General features: G+C 31.9%; 1 protein-coding gene across 1 annotated transcript; it reads right to left on the bottom strand.

Annotated features, from left to right (window-relative positions):
• Nucleotides 1-1,243: 1,243 nt before the first annotated feature.
• LOC147080038 (uncharacterized) lies at nucleotides 1,244-3,922 on the bottom strand. Its single transcript, XM_085956958.1, has 5 exons — nucleotides 3,794-3,922; nucleotides 3,364-3,510; nucleotides 2,956-3,132; nucleotides 2,122-2,208; nucleotides 1,244-1,733 (listed from the first exon to the last, which is right to left on the bottom strand). Exons 1-5 carry the CDS (start codon nucleotides 3,827-3,829, stop codon nucleotides 1,662-1,664), a joined length of 519 nt encoding a protein of 172 aa, XP_085813084.1. The 5' UTR covers nucleotides 3,830-3,922; the 3' UTR covers nucleotides 1,244-1,661.
• Nucleotides 3,923-20,677: the final 16,755 nt, after the last annotated feature.

Raw genomic sequence — 20,677 nt, 5'->3', positions numbered from 1 at the left:
ATCGTGAGGTTTATGAAAGGCTCTAAGAGCCCTTTTTAATATCGGGCAATCGTTAATGACATGCCACCCTAATTAAGAAGTGTTCACACATGGAGAGCAGTCATCATCTCAGTTTGAATCTTTTTAAATAGGCTCTCAAGGCTGGTTCAGACTGGTCGAGTAATTTAGTCGAGTGGCTAGTGATTCAGTTACCACTAAATTATTTACTAACTGAAAAGTGTCCGAACACAAAACATCAGTGAGTGACGTGTCAAAATGAACAAAGCAAAAATAAATAATGAATTCAACGAATAACTCACAAAGTATTCTTATTATTGAAATTGGTATAATTAAAAAAAAAAATAGTTAATAACTTCATATATTAGAAGAATGGGAGGAAGAAATTCTACGACAATTAATGAACTTGACTAAAGATAACGTGTTCAGGCTTGTCTCATATTCGCTACTCGACCGAAAAAATGGATCGACTCGACTAAATGATTTTACTAAATTTAGTTTAGTTACTAAATTACTTGACCAGTTTGAACCGGCCTTCAGTGCTCTGTGGATTCTTGTCATGTAATGATGTATTTGTGTAGATTTTGGTGAATATTGTATACTTAGTAATTAAAATAAATCACAATAATATTATGTGATACTGATTTCCCATAATTTAATAATCATGATGACCGGTCTCGTTTATGTTAAATTGTATGGTTTGAATATTGTGTTTTATTTCAATTACTACAATGTTTTTTCATCAAGAAATCAGGCGTCTAATAACAAAAACTGATAAATCACACGTCATATCGATTAAAACCTAACAAAACATGTGCAAACTCACATTATGAAAAAAATATTTAAAAACGATTTATAGAAACCAATTATTTAAAATGATATAAATAATCTTGTCATGTATTTATTGCAGAAAGACCTTCATCAGTTAATAGAAATGGACATACTGTCCTAGTTTGAAAATAAAAGAAAAAACTAATGTTAAAACCAATCAGTTACACTTGACGCAAAAAAACATCATTTTCGTCCTCCTTCTTTTGCCGACGTTTTGGGCTCGTTGCAGAGCCTATTCTCAATAGAGGAAGAACACACAGCGGAGACCCAAAAATTCATTACGATAACAAAGAATCGTGAATATCTGTTATTGAATTATCGGTTTTTATAATCAGACGCCACAATTGACAGTCGATATTTAAAGAATATGTATATCAAAAGGGAAATGGAATGTGAAATAAAAAGGCAGAAAATAATTGCAAAAGTTTATTAAATTTTTTAATACAACAACAATATCAATGTCTACTAAAACGAGACATTCGATCACAGCAAATAAGTTTCATACTATATATTTATCTACTATCCACAGTCAAGATTTTATCACATATTAAATGGCAAGGTAATTCAAAATTGACTATAAAACTATATTAATATCACGTGAATAGTAAGTACCCAGTAGTAAATTGTAAGTTTTTAAATATTATATCTTAAATTATGACAAGAATAGTATTGCTAATCAAAAAACTCCTAAAATTACAAATTCAAGTGTTTGATAACTTTTTAAACATTAACAATATAATAATAACTAAGTAGTCTTGTAAATTCTTTAAAGTCTTCATTCTCGTCTTACATATTAGCGTAGTACGGTATGGTATTGGCAGGTTCAGGACAATTTAGTCCGAGTCGGAGGAGATAATTATTACCTCCGCCCGATTATACTTTACCCACCCACGGGTTTCATATACCTGAAAAAAAAAAGAAATAGAAACATTAGACTTTTTGCTTTAAAACTCTAAAGAATGTATACAACAGCACAACGCACAATTAATTATTGATTCCTAATTATTGATGACTAATCTCGACAACAGATGACATTAGGAGTATGGTAGTTTAAATCATTAATATCTCAAAATTAAGAATAAGGATAATGCTATTTTTCCAGAGAAGGGTTCAATTATTACTCGTGTGCCACTATATTTGACAAGATAATCAGAAATGTCGGCAGAAACATCTCCGCAAGACAATGCTGATCGAAGATTTATACTCGTAAATTGGCTAGGTATCAAATATTTTTGTTAGTCATTACAACCATGCACTCAATGATTATCAAAAACAATTAAAATAATAACTTACTCCCGTGAACTCCGGCGCTAGCCGAACCCGTCTTCTCCTAGGCCTCCTCGGCTCGCCATTTGGCACTAGCCGCGGCCGTCCCCTTCTCTGTAACAAAGAAAAGCATGTTGTAAGTGATATTATCAAATAATTAAGAGTCAGTTTTTTAGTATTGACCGACACACACCTGCCTGTAAACAAATGCACACTGTTTAAATGCTGTTTTAATTAAATTGAGCAAAATACTGTCCAGATTATATTTAAGTCGATAGCAATGCTTACAGTGTTTCTGCGAGTGCACTCGTATAGAGGTAAAAGTATACAGACAATTGTACAATTTATTTACACGAATGTGTACATCGGCCTGTGCTAGAGTTATTAAAAAATGTGGCAATATATAATAGAAAAGTATTGCAAACTACACATACGATAATAATATGGCGATGGGGCTTTAATAATTAAATAATGTTATTCAGAGACAAAACCACATTCTAAAATCTAATCAAAATATAGATATTAAATACCCGGCTATCGTGTGATAGATAATTTTTATCGATACCATTTTCATTCAGATTTAACTTTCAAGACGGCAGCTCAATATTTTATTTTGAATAAAAATAACGTTAGGAAAGTCAACAAAAACAAATTTGAATCCGCCTAATACAACGATAAATATTTCAAAGTATTACGCAACCCGAATGCAATATAAATTATCATACAAACAAAATAAATTATGTGTTACGTCGGCGTGTCACACGCCAAAAATACACTCTGATCTGTTTTCCCAAACACGCCTAAAGAAGTATAACTTCAAAAAAACTACTTAAATATATTTAATTTTAAAAAATTGCTTACCCTCGCCACCAATGGCTGCGGCTCTTCGGGTTGTATTTGGACATTATTATACCGCGGGGGGGGCAATACTTCCCCTTGAGCCATCTCTGGCAATGCCGGTTGGTGTCGCCTCATCAGCGCCACCACCTCGCTGGCCCCTAATCCTTCCCAAAAACGGATTATATCTGCCACAGGGCTCTGAAAATAAAGAAAAATACATTTTTAGCTGTGAAAAAATTATAGTACTACAATAATACGGTTTAAGTTTGAATGATATTATACAGAAACAAAATCACAAGCACCGTCACAAAATATAGATATTAAATCGTGCCAAAAATGGAGCAGAAAATGTTTAATAAACAACAATCCTAATGTTGTTAAAAAACCTACTTAAATATATTAGAAAACATATACAAAATAGCTGTGTACCGATGGCGACTCTGGGAGGTGCTGGTCTGCGAGGGGCTCGTCTGCGAGGGGCTCGTCTGCGTGGGGCTGGTCATTCACCAACACAGCCGGCACCACCACGTCTCTGGACGGCGCTCTTCCCCGTCCTTGCACTTCATCGGCAATGCTCTGAAAATAAGGAAAAATACAAATTTAGTTATGCGTGGTATTTTTTACTTAACGGGAGACCAATTTCAAATATGAATTTCATATTTCAAATATTTACGCTAACTAAGTTACGGAACACTGTTATGCTACAGAAGATGACATTCTAAATAATTTTACTAATTTACTTCGAAATGTCTTTTACAATCTTAGAAAAATACAAAATCGTCAAAAAAATACTTGTGTATTAATGTAAGAATCAAAATAAATGTATGCAATTAATTATTAGAAAAGTTTTTTCGCTTACCCGTTCCAATTCAGGGAAATCTCTGCTTCTCGGCATTGTTTAATGATTTAGATCTTAAAGCGCACCGCACAATGACAAATATCGATCGACCTCAACGATATCAATTGTCAGACTGAATTCTGACAGTTCTTTGTTTTCTTTTTTCAAACAATAGATAAAAGATAGAGTATTGTGGTAATAAACAAAAATATTTGCGAGACTCTGAATATCTATGATCTATGAATGATTATTAATAAATTATAATTTACCCACTATTATCACTAGTCAAACTCTCTATTTAAAATATGTTTTCTTCTTCCGATAGATTTTTTTTTACCTCCTACCTAAAAATATTGTAAACTTTCAGAAAACCATAGACTAATATAGTTTTGGAAAATTATATCCACCGCTTGGTAGGTAAGAGTGAACGCAAATGAAAGTGAACTATTGTGTTACGCCGCCTTAGAACTAATACAAGGGGGGAGGGGGGGGGGGGGGGGGGAAACTGCATTTTTGATTTAACTTAAATAAAATAATAATTACTATTTATATTAGTTTTCATATTTAAAAAAAAATCGCTAAAAGTAAGTATGGCGATATTACATATTATTACACATCAAATTAATAGGCATTTCCATGTAGGTATCAAGTCATAGCTAACTTTGTGAATCAATGACCGCGACAATAATCTTTGTATATCTGTTCTCACTTAGTTAGTTAATAGCCTAATTATTACATAATTATAAGTTGATAATATAATAATCAGTACATCATGATTGATAAAAAGAGAATTATTCGATTGTAAGTTTTCGACCGAAGCACATCGCTCTGTGCTGTGATTCACATTATTGTAACAATTGTACATCTGTACTTATGCAATTGAAATAAACTCACACCCTTCATAATCACGACAACGACTTCTCATCTCTCCTCGTCACAACTCCATCGGCCCTCACATCGACGACCCCCTACAGAGGTGAACCCGACGTTCCACGCAACCGCAAATTCAACATATTCAAGACAATGCCGAGAGGATATGACGACACCCACAGCCCCGCCGCAACCAGTAACAGCGAACTTATGGAAGAACTGATTGAGACCAGGATGCGGAAACTCGCATTGTCATTGCAGGAGCAAATGACAATGATCCGAGATGAGACGGGCAAAGAACCACGGCCGGCGATTCCACAGCCGCTCACGAAGCCGTACAAGTGGACGTTTATCCAGCCGCAACAGAGAAGATACCCAAGGCAAATGCTGGTACCACCATATGTTCGGAGCAGCCGCACAGAAGTGCAGACAACCCTGCAGCCATCAAGAGGGAAACGCTCCGGGCAACCACTGATAGCGGCCAGTGAATACAGCCCAATGCCAAGCCGCCTATTTGTCACCTACCGCAACACGAAAATACAGTTTCTAGTCGACACAGGCGCCGATCTCTGTGTGTACCCACGTTCTAAGGTTCCGGGACGTCTAACAAAAACAACATACGAGCTGTCAGCGGCGAACGGTACGGTAATCGCTACATACGAGAACCTTCCGTTGACATTAAACTTGGGCCTACGACGAGACTTCACATGGAGGTTCGTCATTGCCGTTGTTAATAAGCCCATAATTGGAATTGATTTTTTAATCCATTTTGGATTGTCAGTCGACGCCAAGAATAGACGTCTGTTGGACCAAACCACTCATCTCACCACTTCCGGAAACCGCAGTACGGGAGAGGTCCTGTCGATCAAAACCGTTTCAGGCAGGTCTGCGTATCATGACCTGTTGCAACAGTTTCCAGATATCACACGTCCCGATGGCACAGTCAAAACGCCGCATCACACAACGAAACATCATATCAATACAACACTGGGACCACCAGTGGCTGCGCGCCCAAGGCGACTCGCTCCGGACAAACTACAGATTGCGAAGAGGGAGTTTCAAGATATGATGAGACTTGGGATCGCTCGATCATCAGGTAGCAGTTGGGCATCGCCGTTACACCTGGTCGCCAAATCGAATGAACAATGGCGTCCGTGTGGTGACTACCGAGGTCTGAATGCCAGATCCATACCAGATCGATATCCGGTACGTCACATCCAAGATTTTGCCCAAGCTCTCCGCGGGAGGAAGGTATTCTCCACCATCGACCTGGACCTGGACCTACGAGTTCTTAAAATTTGTCGATAGATGGACAGCATACCAGTCTAGAGAACCGAGGTTTTGATATGATTTAAAATTTTGTCGAACAAACTTCATTTTTCCATAATATCGAATTTACGAGGTCTTAATCATAATTGGAAATAGACTTAATTCAGTTATCTATTAATTTAATTCAATGAAGAAGAGTAGCATGACTTGATTTCTAAATCTAATGACAATTAATGCAGGTTCGATCCTGCTGGGTGTCTTACTTTTTTCAAAAAGATTTTTTCTATTGGTTATAATATATTTTCTCAGAAGTGTTTTCAAAATTATGTATGTTCAATAATTAGAATGTTACATTCTTAAATCTAGTGAATTATTTGTTGAATAAAATAAATAGTTAATTAAACATTAAATTTTGTTTTATGTACACATACCTCAGTGTAACAACTAATTTTTCTTCAGAACACAATCTCGCATTCGAGTATCAGTTCCCATGATTGATACTCGAACAGTATCCATCAGCTCGTTAAACGACTGCACTGAGATTCTTGCATAGCTAACAAAGATTTCAAGTGTTTTTTTTAAATTATTAATGTAACTTTGAAATACACCTTTTGAGTGCCGTTCGAGAAGCGGGGGGTGAATCCAATAATGTCTCTTTTTTTTCCTTTGGGTTTGAGAGGTAAATAATAACTGCATCTTCTACATCCATCTCGAGGCAGCGACCAGTGCGAACTGGCTGTAAGAATTTCCTGCTCCTTATTATGGTTGCCTAGTGCGCGGCCAGCCTTACGATACTAGACGTACCTAGTTATTTCTAAAATATTAATTCGATGCTACAATTGATGAATGTACAATAATGACAATGACATACGCCCTTAACCATTTTTGTATCATAAATTATTTTTATTATACCTACTGTAAAAGAAACTATGACTAAAATAAATTGTGAAATTATTCTGTTTCCGAGTAATACACGACTGCTGCCAGTTTACACGTTTCATAAATTTCAAAGTTTTCCAAAGTTAGGTTTTTTTAAATATATATAATCACAGCTCAAAATGGACCAGGACGCACCGAAGCCTGGAGCAGGTTACACAATTATTAATATATTTTTTAGTAAATTGTCGAGTGCTCTGGTTCGTAAAATTTTCTAATTCGAGCGCTGATTATAATAATACACGTTATGTGTTTTTACATGAATAATCTGGTTTGTGTCATTTCACTGTTGAATAAACGTGTCATGCGCTTGCAGTAATGAAATGATAGTTCAAAATTAGTTTGAAAGTTATTACTTAGTTCTGCGTAATGTACGTCCTCGTGCAGCTTTATTTTGTTTTTTAATTTTCCTTGCCCCGAAAACAATGGCGAGATGAATTTATGTACTTCAATTCCAACACATGTTGTCAAAGTCTTTTTTAAATGAGAGTGGGGAAAACGGAGAGGGGCTTAACCATATTCGAAAAAAAGAACACAGTTATATTGCTTCTTCAAACTATCGATCTCAATATAACAAAAACTTGCCTACTGATACCTATATAAATTGTGATACTATTTTACTGAACTAAACAAAGGTTATTTCAGTTAAATTATTCTCAATCATAATAATACTTATAACGTTAATAAACTATTTATTTAATTCAACGAATATTAACACAATTTGATAAGCATGTCATTTAAAAACTACTAATTAATTTCATCGTAGTTAAGTAGGAGGCCCGCAGCTTAATTGGTAAAGCACATTGGCGTGAATCTAGTGCTTATAGGTTCAAGTCCCATTGGGCGTCGAATTTTTTCTAAAAAACACTTCACTTATAACATTGTTATATTTTCCAGAGGTCATCCACTGTTCGGCGATTAGAGAAGAAAAATAATATTCTTCAAAAGCAAATGGATGTAGTGGACATGGAGAGAGTTTCGGCCTCGATATATATTGCTTCCGTTAATGGTGATGTTACAGATGCGATGAGATGCCTTGACAGAGAGCACCACTTTATTGAAACATATTTGACAATACATAAGCAATTGGGTAAGGTCATCAGAATCCCCGGAGTGGACATTGTGACATATGGGTTCATCTGCTTGAATGAAGATGGAAAATTGTCATATGAAATGTTCGATAAATGTCTTCAACAATTTGCTGACCTGTCTATAATGGATTATTATTTTTACGTAGGTATGAGAATTATTCTATCGCCTACTGATAGTCTCATGATGAAGAAAATTGAAAACCTTGTTCGTTATTCAAATACCTCACATTCACTTAATATTGAGTTTTGGGAATGTTTAAAGCAAATTGAAAATATTGATGTAATTAATTCTTAAAAGTGTTGACAACCAACCATTTGCAAATTTATATCCTCGTGTTAATTTAAGGAATTTATTCACCCGATTCAGACCGGCCGTGGTACAAGGCATTAACTATTTTTTTTAGTCTATATTATTATGTAGCGGTCAATGGTCTCGGCCCTTGTCTGCATTATTTCTGGAATATAAGAATTAGCAAGTCATTTAATTATTGCATAATCATCACAGATAGTCAGTATATTCTACACACTTGACATTCTTAGATGGCGTTCTACTGCCTCGGGCTAGGTCATCATAACGCTCGAAGTTGCAATAATTCAGAGGCTAGCAGATTTTCCAATTACAAACTATATCAACAATGTTTATAAATAGCGAGTCATAGTTGATGAGATAGTCGTAGTCTTAACCTTAAGCTCGCTCAGTACAGTAGTCTTAGTATCAATCTTAATCTCAGTTCAATCTCAGTCTCCGCATAACATCTCATCCACCAAGCCTTGGACCTCGGACTGGTAACGTAACATTGAATAATCATTTCACTAATGGCTACGATACTGAATAAATCGTCATTTAAAAAAAAATGATTTTGAATACCTACTGAATTAATCGTTTCTCCTACCTATCGATCGATTCCTTATTTATATTTTTTGTTGTCATCGCATGTTTTTCACCCCCTTTTCCTTGACGCTTTGTCTCGTTGCAGATAATGTAAAAGTATCATTTCCACAATTAATATTAAAGGAGGTCTTATAAAACCTTCCAGTAAATATTTTTCTTGCTTGCCAAATGTTCTCCATTATTTTACGAACCACCAACAACTAATAATGTGAACGTATAATGTATTCTATAACTTTTTTTTGTCAGTGGGATTCGAATGATAGCAATGCTTTTTACATTTGTTTTGTTCATCTGGCATGTCATAATGGGATTGAAAAATAATGATTTTGAAATTGAAGCTGCGCAGAAGACCAGTGCACATTTCAGATTCTAAAACTATAATAATTATAAAAGATTATATTAATCAATTAAGGTCATTTTTCTAGAGCTCTATTATATTTACATAAGTATATTTGGTTGCCAATCAATCAACCTGTTTATAATTAATTTAATTTTATATAATATCTATTGGCTTGCTCTCAATTTCTAACACCCTGTTTTTATTTCATTCATTATTCATTCAATTCATTTGTTCATTTTTATGCATTACCAAAAATTTACACATATTGGAAGTACCTATAGTGTTAATACATATTAGACTCCTGCAAATATATCCCATTAAAATGTATTTTTTTAAAATACATACCTATTCCTCTTTTGTAAAATAACTAATTTTTAGAATTGGGCTCTCACCTTCTAAATTCTAGAAGCTTGTACATTTTTGTATTCTTTCTCTGCAAGGTATTTTGTGATTTCATTTCCACGAAAAACTTTTCTCAAAAAATTGTATTATCCTCTTTTCATTCATTCCCTTAACATCTACCTATCTTACGAGACGTCACTGCTCTATGGCATCACCAGAGAAAATATCTCAGGACTGGCAATCTTAAATTAATTATATCGTGATTTAATTTCCCACCTACCTAACTTATTTGAGGGTTGGTAACAAAATACAACCCCATAGATCCACACATATTTATCATATTATCGTTGCTGTAGGATTAGTTTGTCGAATAGACCAAATAATATAAAATGTTCAGGAGATAAAAAACAAATTGCATCATCCTATATTTAAATACATGGAGTTATTTAAATTGTTGTTTTTACAGCATATGAATGCTATTTTCATTACAAAACAATTTAAAGAAAAGGATGATTCTGGTCCATTTAGATACAAAAAATCATTCTGCATTAAAAGGTCGATTTCGACAAACCAATCCTATAGCGACGTTATGTAAAATCTGTCTAACCTTTACATATCTACTTATTTGAATAATTCATACTTATTAATAAAATCAGCAATCATAAATATATAAATAAATGTCTAATCTATATCAAGCATAGTAGCCTATCTTTGTCAATAGTGTCAAGTAGTATTGTACATAAATAAAAAAGCCTTTTTATTTCTTACAAACAAAAGTAAATGACTATATCTAATGAATATATATATATAACCTATGAATATATATCTATCTGTTATCTACTTATTTTCTAGTTTATATACTATTAATTATTATTTTTTATATTTTTGTATATAATACTATTAGATAATGTTTATAAATTAAACAATGGCATTGTACATAAGTATTCCAAATGAAATTTGACTATAATATTGAAAGTCCAAGGTATGCTAAATGTGAATACGTGAGAATGTCATTCCATCCCTACAAGTGTTTTTAGTCTAACTGATCTTGCTTGAACAACTAATAAGTTTTAATAATGTTTCATTTTACACATTTTGCAGTAAAAAAATCAACAATAATTATTGATAATTGAATATTTTGAAAACTCGGCTTCAGTGGATTGTATTGTAAAGATACCGCACTTCTACTATTTTGTTTTAATATGGCAATAAATGCAGATAATTTTTCCATAGCCTACGTCCTCCACTCATCATCGGTTTGTGATAATTTTACAGTCCATTACTTCTATCCTTTATAATTAGTAATTTATAAATAATTGTTTTCCTAGTGCATATTTTCATTTTGACTGACATGTTCAGATCTAGTTCTTATCTCAACATTGGCTTTAACTTAACGTTCTTAAATAATCACAAATTTCGAATCCTAGAATATACCTACATATTGTTTTTCAATTTGTGTTTGCAGTCAGAGTATGGACCTAATAGGTTGAGCAAGTAGCTAACATCCATTTCTTGTAAAAACAGAAATCTGTCAATACAAACCTCTACATTGTGGAGGTCCATATTATGATCTTATTAAGATCGCACATGGTATAAAAAACTGATAGTAGTAGAATGATAGAGTAGAAAAACAACAATATTTTTTTCAATAAATTTATTTTAAAATCGTTACTATACCTACTTAATTTCAAAAATTACAAGTTATAATGTAATGTAATTATAATGTACAATGGTAACTAATTATCTATACGAAAAAACAAAGTTATTATACAGAATAGATCGTAAGTAGATTATATAATGATTAAAATTCATTTGTGTAATATGTTAAGTTTGACAGGGATTTTAGAAGTACAAAAATTTTAAGTCTTCCCGATTGAGATATAATAAAATTAAGTGTTATACATAGTAGTCAATGAAACATCTCGAAAAACCATATGCAAGTGACTGATAGTTCTTAAGAAAATATTATATAAATTTTACTGTCACCAACTGCCATTGACAGAAATATGCAGAAACAAACGATTGTTGGAAATGTTATTGATGACATAATATGAAGCGCGCATTTTGAAATAGCCATACGCCTGCGATTCATTTTTTAATGACATTTTTGTGTCTCAAGCATGGCATCAGTAAGCAGTTGTAACGTTCCATTATGTTTTATTCATTGTATTGTATTTTAAAATAAGAAGAATATGCCCATTTTTATTAGCCAATAAACCAAAATACAATTGGTCATATTGGCATTTATCTATAGGTATTATTTTTGCATTTGGCGGGTTCTGGAAGTTATGGATACAATAATTATAATATTGTCTTAGATTGCATAGAGAGACATGAGGATAATATCCTACATATTATTATAATGTACTTATTTTTTGATAGATTTTGACCATATTATTTTGGTATACGTATCTATTTTTGGATGTTGTCACTTCATTATATGATAATCACGGTATAGACAGGGTTATCTTTTCTGAAATATTTTATTGCAACTGACAGGATGTTACAATATATGTATTGAGATTGCAACTTTACAGCATGGATTTACAAAAGGAAATGATAATATTTTGTAATAAGTACATAAAAGTCAAAATATGTTTGGATGTTGATATTTATTTTTTGTTCCTTCCAATTTTGAAACATATTTAAGATACTGTTTGAAAGTTTGATGCATGATTTTAATTAAATTTAACGCTCTTTTGTATTGCTTTTACTGTTGTCAGATTATTATTTTCATTTGACATAATAATATTATAGTCCCTATACAGTATACTACCGGTTAAGAAACTATGGTCTAGTGCAAAACCGCATACTTCAGCTGGTATGTATATATATTTTTAATAACATCCTTTCAAAAAAGTTTTGCCACGGAATATCTTTTACAAATGGGAATTATGCAAAAAAAAAAGAAAATAAAATTATCAAAATTTTTAATCCTCAAAGATAGTTACTTAATAATTTTTGCCAAAATGTTTTCTCCACCACTTTTGCATAACACTATAATTTATTATTTATATTGAATTGGTACCTGGGCACTGTTTTTATTAAATTTCTTTGGTTTAGTTACATAGAAAAAAAATTGTAATAGAATAAATATTTTAGAACTGTACTGTCAATGTAACTAAGCGAATATATATATAAATCCATGCTTATAATTCATGTTAACATGCTGTATATTTTTTAATAGGTAAACCAACATTTTGAATTATGTAGGTACTTATTATTTGTAAATACAGTACTTTGAATTGTGCTGTATCTTGCGTGCGTTGCTATTGCTGAGTCGATTGATTGAGATTTTACTTTATTTTTTAATAAAACAGTGTATCCTAAGCGTATGTTCTTGCTTAAATATCATTATGAAGAATGTGTTATCAAATAATATACAAATAAATCATTTTTTTTATACATATGGTGCATTTTAATTTTTCATTCACCAAAAATGAATAAGTGTGACGCTTGACTGATTCCATTACATAAAACGTCTTGTTTTTCCTATATTACTTTCCTAATCATCTCTCTGCTAATCAATTTATCCAACTTTAAATTTTCCTTGACAATCTCCAAATGCTTCTTACCACCCACTTTTAACATGCTTTTCAGTGCAAATGGTTTATGTACGCTGATTGAATGATGTTTTTAACTTAATATTTTCTAAGCCTCACGATATTACTACGGCAGTATCTTACAGACCGCAGATTTTTAACGATACACGTTGAATGTTACTGTAGAGCTTCGCTCTTACTACTATCGTTATAATACCGATAATTTGTGGCTTAGTATTTCATTATTATTGAAACAGATGTCATTGTGTGTTTATTCTTTTTAGATTATGCTAATCAATCGACAGTGGCTAGTAATTTGAGTTTAAAGTCGGGCGAGATAACTGGCGAAATTTGTAAGTATGGCCTCATAGAGCGAGGTAACACGCTGAAGGCATAGAACACATATTTTTCAATATAATACACTTATAGTCATTATATATTTCAGTCATTCCTGAGATTCAGTGTAAAAGATATTTTTTACCTGAAAATTTTCTTTTCTTTGATTTTTTTTTGATATAGACACGAGATATGACTATATTATGGCAAATGATTATTTTATGAAAAATAACTCGGTAATAAAATCAGTTTATAAAATAATTGTTTATACGATATACATTACATGGCAGTTGGTATTAAAAATAAAAAGACTTATAAAATAATATACGCTTTAAACTAATGGCACATTATAACACCACTCGCATTTGGTTTTTGTAAGAAAATAAAAAAAAAAGTTTTACATTTAAACATAGTACTTACATAGCTTTGTTAAATCACTTAAGCTTCCTAATACTACATAGTTGCGTACTAGCATGATAATAATATATATTAATTATACTTTTAAATTAAATAAAATTCAATATAAAATTAACAATAAACAAATATTTATATAATATGTATTTAGTACTAAAAAGTAAAGTGTACATATGGATTATAATAATATATTTTAAAATATTATATTACGATTTAAAACGTTCTTCATATAAAACTAATATTCTTAAGATAATATTATTTTAATTTTATGTAGGTATCCGAGAAGTTTCTACTTTTCCAAAGAAAGAATGCAGGCATATATTACAATATTGTGTTTCTTTAATTAAACGTCATAATAACTCGGCAAATGCAATTGTATACCTACATGCATTACGTCTTATAAGTAGTACTGGAATTTCAAATTATTATTCGAATAAAACTTGTGATGGCGGAATTGGATTGACATGACATGACAATAGCATGTGTGTATGAACGTAGGTACATTTCGGTTGGCAGAATTATTGTGCCTATATTTAAATATTTTTATAATTATCTACATACTTATGTTGCTATATTATTATTATTAGCAATAATAAAATTGCAAGTCTTAAATATAAAAAATTCGAACATTTATTATATAAGTATAATTAAAATAAATAATCATCGCTGACCACCCCTGAAAGGTGATGCAATATTAAAAAAAATGTTTCATTTCATTTTTTGATAACCTTTGGAGAAACGCTTCATCTTAAGTCATGTCGAAAGTAATTATAAATTATTCACATTTTAAACTATAAGTAAAAAAATCAATTATTGTAAAAAAATAAATCGTAATTTAATTCTATTACAATCAGGTGTTCTAAAACATTTAAGCAATGTGAAAACATCTTTTTGTAGCATGGCATTAATTTGAGACTAGTAAATGGATAATATAGAAAATGCATTATTGATAAGTGTTATCAGAGAGCATGAAAAAAGAAAGTATTATAAGCTATTATAGAGCTAGGTACCAACATTATGATGAAACGGGGCAGTTTAATTTAAACATAATCAGGTAAATCTTATTTGTCACTCATCGTAAATTCTAGTCCAAGATAACAATGATACATTGAGGGGTACTCAGTGTTATGAAAATTATAAAAGGGGTACACAGATGTCGAAAGGTTGGGAAACACTGAAAGTAGCTTAAAACGTAAGTGTGAACCAGATATCACTTCAATATTCATATAGACTGCGGTCTCATAATTTATAATACATGGTAAAATCTTATGGCAACAGAATATTTATCAAATTATTGGAAGCCGGGATATAACCCGATAAAGAATATAATATTTTGGTCAACGTACAAAAACAAAATCTTCCAATAGGTACCTATATATTATTTTCTTAATTGATAAAATATATATGTATATAATAATATAAAGTAGGTGTATTGAAGAGATTACTTTGTCGTCGGTGTCTGTAAGTGTACGGCCTGAGTGGACAGCGTTTGGCGGGGCGTGAGCGGAGTGTGCAACTCAAAATGTATAAACATATAACCAAAAAAAGACACTAACATTTCACTCACGGTTATACTTTAGACTTAAAGTTGCGCACGCCGCTCACGCCCTGCTAAATGCTGTCCACTCTGGCGGTACACTAAGGGATCCAGTTATATGCTTATTTTATCAGTACTGCATGAATAATAGAACAATAACAATATTGGGAATAGAGTACATTCAGGGTCGGATTGGTGGACAATTTTTTTAAAGACATTAATATTAAATTTAGTTTGATAAGTTGTCTCCTAAGATTTGGTACTCATACAACTGGCCCGGGATAGGGAGATGTACTACAAGCTGATTACCAACGTTCGTTAGAAGACGGTACCAAAAGAAGAAGAAGAAAATAGGTAATGATTATTAAAATATTTTAAAATAAAAAGTATCAGTAAATTTAAATTGCATCTATCGTATTATGTTGGTAGATGCTCTTACGAAACTACAGTAGCACTGCAATTCGCCTTTAGGTAAAAATTTTGGAGGTCAAGCAGTAGCGTTAAGTCTGTCTACGCGCCATTAAGACAGCTAGTCGGTGCAACTCAACGCGACGGACAGTGGAAGAACATAACTACATGCAGTCCGTATAGATTGTGTACAGTCTGTGTATAACAACCGAGTAAGCAATGTAAAGCTGGAGTACCGCTGCAGAATTTATATAACCTGGTAAAGTAGGCACGGGATAAGGATGGGATCACTGTCTGTCAAAAACGTCTAGTGGTTAGCGCACCATGGGCCATTGCACCGAATTTCACCGGCTGGCTGGCTGGAGGTGCAGGCTGATTTCCACTTGACAGTTAAGGCTATCTGTTATATTATAAGTATCAAAATAGACTTGACATAGACTCATTTTAGGTATTTTAAAATATTAACAGTATTATAATACGCTGTGAAACCATTCATCAAAATCTTTTGACTTACAGTCGCATATTACAATATAATATATTATAGTTTTTGTGATAAAAATAATGATTATATATCATATTAATGTTAATATTAGTATTAAGGACAATTCATATTAAAACTTTGACGAAAATGTAATTTTGTACATGATTTGTGCATTAAAAAGAACCCTTATAATATTGGAGATATGTGCATTTTTCATCTTACGTCTTATAATTATTACACTTTTATTATTAATTATTTTATAAATTTAATTAAAACATAATATTATTCAGCGTACTAAATGATAATGGCTAATACTTAAACATTAAAAAAGATGTTTAATTTATTATGTTTATTTATTTACACAAGATTAATGAATTTTTCGATTTGACAATTTTGTGACTAAAACTCCCTTCCTGATGAAAGTTATCACTAGCTTACAGAGGGGCGGTAGAATGAATTGAACTATGCAGAAAGGGGCCACTCAAAGTTTTCCGTTTTCCCAAAAAGGTTTGATACCAGATTACTTAAATAGTAAAAAAAAAAAAAGAAGTATTTTGATCACAATTTCTGTGCCAAAACCGAGCATTGGTAGTTAGGAATTCGGTCAATGCGCTAGATCTAACCGCATATTATATTGAGTGTTATAAAAACAATAAATTTGACTCAAATGCAGGATTCTTACATGTGACATTTTGATTATAGTATATCGATGGTCTAATGTCAATACCCCGTATCTGACCTATATGATGTAAATGACTTTTTGATGTACTAAAAACAAAAATACTGCCCATCAACTGCGAAATTCCCATAACTGTAGTTATTTTAACAAAAATGATACTGCCATTTTACTAATTTCCCGTATCTGAACAGTGCAGAAATAAACCTGTAATAGCCCGTATTTTGCCTCTAAGCTGTCAAGCGTGTTGCATGACGTGTGTTGAATTCAGCTTCAAAATGTCACTTTGGAATTGCTTAAAATGTAAAACAGTAAGTAATATAACAAATTTGGATGTTTATCTTTATATATAATATGTTACATTTTATTGGATGTTATCATTATATTAGGCGTTATGTGCTTTGCTTTACCACTTTTTACGTTGCGGGTTATTGGCATGCTATGAAGTTATAACATGTGTGAACTATTAAGAGTCAGATACGGGACATTAAATATTTAGTTTATTTAGCTTCCTGCTCAATTTGTAAAAGTTCACTTATGGGATATTGATATTAGGCCATCGATATGCGTTGGAAAGCTCAACTGCATACCTGAACAAATTTGACATAATTATCTTTTAAAAACTACAAAATTACCACTCACTTTGTTTGTGTATTAAATATAGATAGATTAGATTGTCTTACTCAATGAGGTTTGAAATCTTCTGCTATGCTCATAGAGCAATCATCATTAAAAATGACAATCGTGCAGAGTCTACGTTCAGTTTGGGCTCACCTGCGCCTTAGCAATAAAAACCTCATCGGCTGCAAACTATTCTATCTATCTAAACTATCAGTTGACATCGCATTGGCTGCATTCTACCTAATACCAATAAGCGGACCATAGATCAACCCTGAATGTTCTACAAAATGTAGAAAAAATGTACGAATGAATAAACTAAGAGTATATATCCTATTTGGTAAATCAATGGTCTTACTGAATTATAAAAATAATTACAAGATAAAAAGAACTTTTTGTATACTTACCACGTTTTAAAATTTTCTGTTGAATCATATAAACTTGACAATTCTATATATTAATAAATACTTTTTTTTGTACTTGATGGAAATACTTAATATAGAATACTGAAATGTCATTTTGACATTTCATATTGATTTCCATAGTAACGCACGTATATATTATTAATTTAGTTGCTAGGACTGGACACACAAGAAAAAATGTGTACTGGACAAACAAGAATAAGAGCTAATAAAAACGTGGTAATAATCAAATCATAACGTTGAAAAAAATATGCAAAAACTTGTTCTGTCATGCTTATGTGGGATGGATCCTTTTCGCATAATACCATCCAATTATACCAATTATTAGGTCATAACTATTCTTTTTCTGGGATATATATTAATATTATGTCAATTTCCACTTTTAAATAATTATATAAATATTATATTAAATTTATTATGTTTCTGGAACAATGATAATATAATAGTTATCCACAGTAGAAAGTGTATGAATATCAGATTGTGTAATTAAATAAGTATATAGAGTGTGTAGTGTAATGTTTGATATTGAGAAATATATAGGTAGAAATACAATTATCAGAAGACACCTTTTTTAGACATACACAAATACACTAAGTACCACAATACACATTTGCTTATATAAATATATTATTTTCATTCTTATCATTGTTTCAAGTTGCTTATAATAATGTCCAATTAAATATTCCTCACTATCACATACTATTCTTAGATCGCTTCGAAATTGTAATATTTGGACTGCGTTATGTATTATAGATCATGGAATGTGTTGGGTGGCTTGTTTTAAAATTATGTAAGCACTCTAAAGACTTTTAGTTAGTTACTAGAGGGAGTCTTTTGAACTTTTTGTGTTACTTATGACATTTTTTAATTTTTTAATTATTGGTAGTCATAGAAAAATTTAAATTCTGTATGGTGACTATAAAGAAATATTTGACATCTTTCACTGCATATGTTAGCACAATAATAATTGATACGGTCTGTATTTACGTTCATATTATCTTCATATGCAGTTATACCTAGCTATATTTTTGTATTATAACGGGAATGATTTGGTTCTGGCACGGTGTGTATTGTAATAATAATAAATAAAACAATTTTATCAATTCATTTTCATAATAAATACAAGTTTCAGTGTTTAGTGTGGCAAAATTGGTGCATTAGCTGATTGAGTAAATATTATTTTGTATTGAAATGTTTGCAACCGAAGTTTGCTTTAAATACATCTCTGTAGTGAAATGAATTTAATCAATAGCGTTTTAAAGCTTTATTTTCATGATTTTGGGTTCCGTCTATAGAGAGAAGGATTGTTTAACATTTTTTGAGTTACCTCACAAACAAAAATGTGAGAGGTACAACATTCTTATCTGTATTGATTTTTCTTAAAAATTAATATTAAATTGACAGTTTGTCTTATTTCATTTCATGAATATGTCTCTGATCTGATAATATATAACATGTACATTTCGAGTCCTTTATTTCTACATGGTGTTTATTAAACAATTAACAAGATAAATCATATTGTAGATTACGAGATGAGATTTTTAGATAATTCCATAGAATTGTGAATAAATGAACATTAAATGACTTTATCTCTTCTCTGATGTAATTTATTTAAGCAATTTAAGCAAAACTTACATCAAATTATTTGTAATGAGACCTGAAGCAACTGTCAAACAAGTTCAATTACTAAATTTAATAACCGTAAAGCTACTATCAGTATGATTCTCATGATGGATTAAAAATAAACGCCAGTTCTGTTAATAAATATAGGTACTTAATTAAAGCTGGCCAAGACTAGGGCTTTCAGACTAACCTACAGGAAAAATTGGAGACCAGATCCTTAAAGACAGGGTGTAATATTACAATCCTGACTATCCAGTGTGCCTGAGAGCCTTACCAGGCCGCTACACCTAATGATTTTGATAGCTATTAGCTACAGACATTAATTTATTATTGGATTGTATTTGTATATCGCCAGTTTATCTCAAAAACCTCATGAAATCAACAAGTAAACTGTAAAAACTGTCTAATTTTAGTTTTTAATAGAATTTTGAAATTTTAGTAATTAATAAAATTGAAAATGATAACGATTCCTGCCATTTATGTTTGTAAATTTTTCCGTTGTATGAATACAAATTACGAGGATATTGTGGATAGATTTTTGAAATGATTATTTGTTATATTATGGGTACAATAATCTTACACAGAATTAGATACTCGATAATATTACGGCAGTCAATGAAATAATTTTTTTTACCGAAAGTGATTTACAAGTTTTACGAGATAGACCGACACAATATGAAGGCGTTTGACATTATTGTTTTACGGGGATTAATACCATTCCGAGGATTGTTGGCAACATCAGTGCATTAAAGTGCGGCTACACCGGCAACAAGTCGCGCGACAACTCGTTAAATTTTACGATAATTACCATAATTGCTTAAGAAATTTTACGATAATTATCATGCTTATCGTAAAATTTAACGAGTTGTCGCGCGACTTGTTTTCAGTGTGGACCCGCTTTTATGGAAAAAATATACCAAACTATGGTCGGGTAATTATCAATTTACCCTTGTCGAAATCATTAGGTATAGCAGCCCCTTAGCCGAGATAGAACCCTACAAAATCAGAGAAGTAGCTTATACTATGCAGCTAGTAGCAGCAGGGCGGCGCATGTGGAAACAGGTCACTCTCATCAGAGAGAGGGCGCGGCGGTCGCCCGTCGCACGGG

Source organism: Rhyacophila brunnea, unplaced genomic scaffold (assembly GCF_057557595.1).
Source record: "Rhyacophila brunnea isolate RB1 unplaced genomic scaffold, BYU_Rbru_1.0 scaffold_1, whole genome shotgun sequence".
Lineage (NCBI taxonomy): Eukaryota > Metazoa > Arthropoda > Insecta > Trichoptera > Rhyacophilidae > Rhyacophila > Rhyacophila brunnea.
This window is presented reverse-complemented; position numbering and strand designations above follow the sequence as displayed.